The sequence below is a fragment of the Mus caroli genome, chromosome 15 (assembly GCF_900094665.2).
Source record: "Mus caroli chromosome 15, CAROLI_EIJ_v1.1, whole genome shotgun sequence".
NCBI classification, from domain to species: domain Eukaryota; kingdom Metazoa; phylum Chordata; class Mammalia; order Rodentia; family Muridae; genus Mus; species Mus caroli.
Window position 1 is genome coordinate 93,443,362 of NC_034584.1, and position 4,285 is coordinate 93,447,646.

At 45.9% G+C, this 4,285-nt stretch overlaps 1 protein-coding gene across 2 annotated transcripts in view; it reads right to left on the reverse strand.

Moving 5' to 3' along the window:
• Positions 1-1,666: 1,666 nt before the first annotated feature.
• Cers5 (ceramide synthase 5) overlaps positions 1,667-4,285 on the reverse strand; it is a 37,496-nt gene continuing 34,877 nt past the window's right edge. For both annotated transcript variants that reach the window (XM_021183337.2, XM_029470138.1), the window contains exon 10: positions 1,667-2,498. In XM_021183337.2, the coding sequence (XP_021038996.1) occupies positions 2,283-2,498 (216 nt within the window). In that variant the 3' untranslated portion in view covers positions 1,667-2,282. The remainder of the gene's footprint in view (positions 2,499-4,285) is intronic.

The following is a 4,285-nucleotide window of genomic DNA, read 5'->3' on the forward strand; positions in this document are numbered from 1 at the left end:
TGGGAGCCCTGTGATACATCCAATAGCTGACTGTGAACATCCACTCCTGTGTTTGCTAGGCCCCGGCCAGAATAATTCTTTATTGCTTAAAAATAATTTGATTAAAAAAAGAAAAGAAAAAAAAGAAAAGCTAGGGTCTCGTCCAGGCTGACCCCAAACTACTGGCCCTGTGTGTCCAAATTGCTGAGGCCAAAGGTATATGTTATAGGCCAAGCACTGTTTTTGGTTTTTGTTATGTTTATTATATTTAACTGTGTGTGTGTGTGTCCACCTAGGAGTGTCAGATACTGGAGTTGGAATTACTGATGTTTGTGGGCCACCTGTGGGTGGGTCCTCTGAAGGAGCAGCAGCAGTGTGTGCTCTTAGCCACTAGAGCGTCTGTCCAGCCCTGATTTATGTCCTGTTTGTTATGACCAAGTCTCTGTGTAACTCAGGCTGATCTCAAACTCACATTTCAGCCTCTTAAGTGCTTGGGTTACAGGCACTAAACCATCACAGACAGCTTTCAACTTTCCTCTTCACCACCACGCTAACCCCGCCACGTACACAGCCTCTAGAAATTCTCTGTAATTTAAATGATCACCAAGCAGAAAATTATTCTGGAATATATTTACCATATGAGAAAAATCTGGATTAGGACAAGTTTGTCCACAGGTTTAAAGACAGAACTAAGAAGACATGGTGGACTCATTCATTTATGGCATGCTCAAACATGAAGTGGCAGGCTCTGTGGTACAAGATGAGAACAGGCATCCTGACGAGCCGTGGCTTCTCGGCAAACTCCTTTGCTCTGGTCCATGAGTGTTTGCTGAGCAGTGCTGCTGTGACCATGTCTTAGGGTCACTATTACTAGGACAAAACACCATTAACTAAGGCAGCTTGGGTTAAGGGTTTATCTGGCTTATATTTCCACAGCACTGTCCATCACAGAAGGAAGTCTGGGCAGGAACCTGGATGCCGGAGCTGATGCAGAGGCCATGGAGGGGTACTGCTCTTAGCTTGCTCCTCATGGCTTGCTCAGGCCGTTTTCTCATAAAACCTAGGACCAACAGCCCAGGGATTGACCCCACCCCTACAATGGGCTGTCCCCCGCTCCCATCAACCATCAGTTAAGAAAATGCTCTATAGGCTTGCCCACTGGCCAATCTAGTTGGGAAATTTTCTTAACTAAGGTTCCCTCTTCCAAAATGACTATAACTTGTGCCAAATTGACACAAAACTAGCCAGCACACCAATTAAATATGTTTACTTTAAAACATACCAAAGATATAGATGTACTGTAAGATTCCTCTTAGCATGCATAAAAGAAAAATTTGGATGTCCAAGAGCCTCTTGAATTAGAAATAATAATTTAAAAGGGTTTATTTTATTTTATGTCTGAGTGTAACTATATATATAGTTACATCCATGCAGGTGATTGTGGAGCCAGAGGAGCGTACCAGACAGATCCCCAAAACTGGAGTTACAGGCAATTTTGAGCTGCCCTATATCGGTGCTAGAGACCAACCCTGGATCCTCTGCAAGAGCAGCCTGTGCTCCTCACTGCCGAGCATCTCCCCAGCCCATGGAAAACTTCTTAGTTACAGTCCATGTCTGTAATCCCAGCCCGAGTAAGCACAGGCAGCCAAAGTGGTAGCAGGGATAGTTACTGAAGAGACAGACAGGAGAGGGTTGAAACACTTTAATCACAGAAGAATAAGCAACAGTATAAAATCATTAACAGCACAACCAGTGGCTGCTGTTCTCCAAATCTCAGCTCATCCTCTCCTACCCTCCCACTCCCTGCATACCATTAAATAAGCAGCAGGGTATCGTGGTTGTCCCTGCCACTATCAGGTGATAGGAAGGGGACATGTAGCTAGGAGCTACAGTGATCCTGGGTAGTGTTTGATCAGGTGAAATATTACTTCCTCCTCCAAAAGAACAATTTTCAAGTCCTGGAGCTGAGTCTGGTGGCAGCACTTATTTAAGTGGATCAGGAACCTAGAGTCTCAAGAGCCATGGGACAAGGTCACAGGTGGTCTGGAGACAGCTTAAGCTGCAGCCAGGGCTGGACTTGAGGTGGGCTCAGAAGTGACCAGACAATGACTAGTAATCCAGAATTGTGCCCCAACCTAGTCAATGAAACTGATCTATATGCACAATACACATGTATAATAACCACACAAACACAGAGCCAATAACCTTACTGAAAGGACCAGAGGGCATTAAATACAAAACGGCAGAGTTCCTTCAAAACACAAAAATATTTCTTCGATTCTCCCCAGTGCCTTGCAGTCCCTCTAGTCACAGGAGTGTAGATGTGGGGAGGCCCTAAAATGTAGGTTTCCAGTGGCTTTACCAGTCCCCTGCTCCTCAGCCAAGCGGCTGCCTCCCATGCAGCCGTTCATGCAGTTGGCACCATTGCTGGAGCTGCTGCCAGAGAGGTTGTTTTTGTGGGTTGTCTCATCTTCTTCCTCTGAGCTGCTCTCTACGTCACTGCGGTCATCCTTAGACACCTGAGGGGGACAGGACCAAATGCAGTACACATGCTACGTCTCATACTCACGGGGCAGGTGAATCTCAGAAAGCCTAGGAAAGCCCACGCTTGTACACTGTTTCTAGGTTCGGTGACAGCTGATTTAAATGCATCTGTATCATTGGCTGCGATTGTGAATAGAGTTTGCCTGCTTCCTGTTTTGCTTTCATTTATGCCATTCTGTACCAGAAAGGCTGCTGTGGTACCACACTGAGTCCATGTTTAGTTGTGAGGAAAACTCCAGCACTTCTTCCCTCTTCACCACAGAACTGGGGAAGCCACACAAGCGATACACAGGAATGCCGTCATGGCTCCATCTGCTGATCACCATGGGCACTCATTTCTTTACCCTGGTGCTGCTATCACTGGCCTCAACATGGAGTTCTGGCACCCCCAGGACACTATAAATATAGTCAGGAGTGTGGGCTGTCAGTGTGGAGCCTTCCCAGCTCTACTGACACCTGTGGCTTTGCCTTTTACCCATGCTTTTGTTTTGTATTTTCAATGAGAGGTTAGGATTACGGTGGCAGTTTCCAATGAGTCACCCTGCATATCAGAATGTTTCAAATCCTCTATATTGGGCCATAAAAATAAAGAAAGCCCAGTGACATGTGTGTTAGGATGATGACCCCTGCAACATACAAACAGTGACAGATGCATGTCATTTAAAGAGCATTAGTAGGGAAGGAACATGGCTCCAGCTGTTGTTATAAAGGAAGGACATTTGCTTTAGATGTTATGTGACTCTGCAGTTGACTATAGCTGTTGACTCTCAATTCAGAATGTCTAGGGAATTTCCAGAGGGCACGATATCTCCAGAGTAAGGTAAGGAGAGGCTCAAAAGCAAACCACATTATAGCCTAGACTTCATTTGGGGAAGGAATCTGGTAATCTCAGCTCCAGTCAACAACAGTCACATAGGTTAGGTGGGCGAACACGTTCTAAGGCAGATGGGACCAGGAAGTACAGCTGGAAGGAGAGCTGTTCAGACAGGTGCTTCTCTCAACAGTAGAAGCACAGATGCACTTACATGCAAAGGATGGAACTGTCCAGCTGCCACCAGGCAGAGAAAAGAGGAAGGAGGTGAGAAAGAGCAGAAGGTACAGAGCCTGGGTCTAATCCCTCCTGGGAGATCACCTAGTCAGGAGAGAAACGCAGGGGGGAAGAGAGATGTCCAGTAGCTACAAGATGCACAGGCACACCACACAAGTTCTAAAACCAATTATAGCCATCAAGAACAATGACAAGAGAGATAATAAATAACCAGGCAACATCCATTGTGCAGTCTGGAACTAACATCTAATAGAGCCTATCCCACTTGGGATTCTGCACAACTGACAGCTTTCTGCCTTGATCCAGTATGACTGCTTTAGAAGTTGGAAATTTCAATTATGTTCTATCATTAAATGTCTGCCCCTCACACCCCCTGCAGGGCTAGAATTAGCTAGTCAGAAGGCATGAGACCCTGGACTCAGCTTCCAACACTGTCTTAAAAGATGAGTATCTTTGTGACTTTTGCACTAAAACTTCACTAAAGACTCTTGCTTAAAAAAAGTGAGGCAGATGCTTAGAAACCAATCCGGTGCGTCACAGCAAAGTTGATTTAGCCTAACTAGAAGACTGCCACAGCCAGGCGTGGTGGCGCACGTCTTTAATCCCACACTTGGGAGACAGACGCAGGTGGATTTCTGAGTTCGAGGCCAGCCTGGTCTACAAAGTGAGTTCCAGGATAGCCAGGGCTACACAGAGAAACCCTGTCTCGAAAAA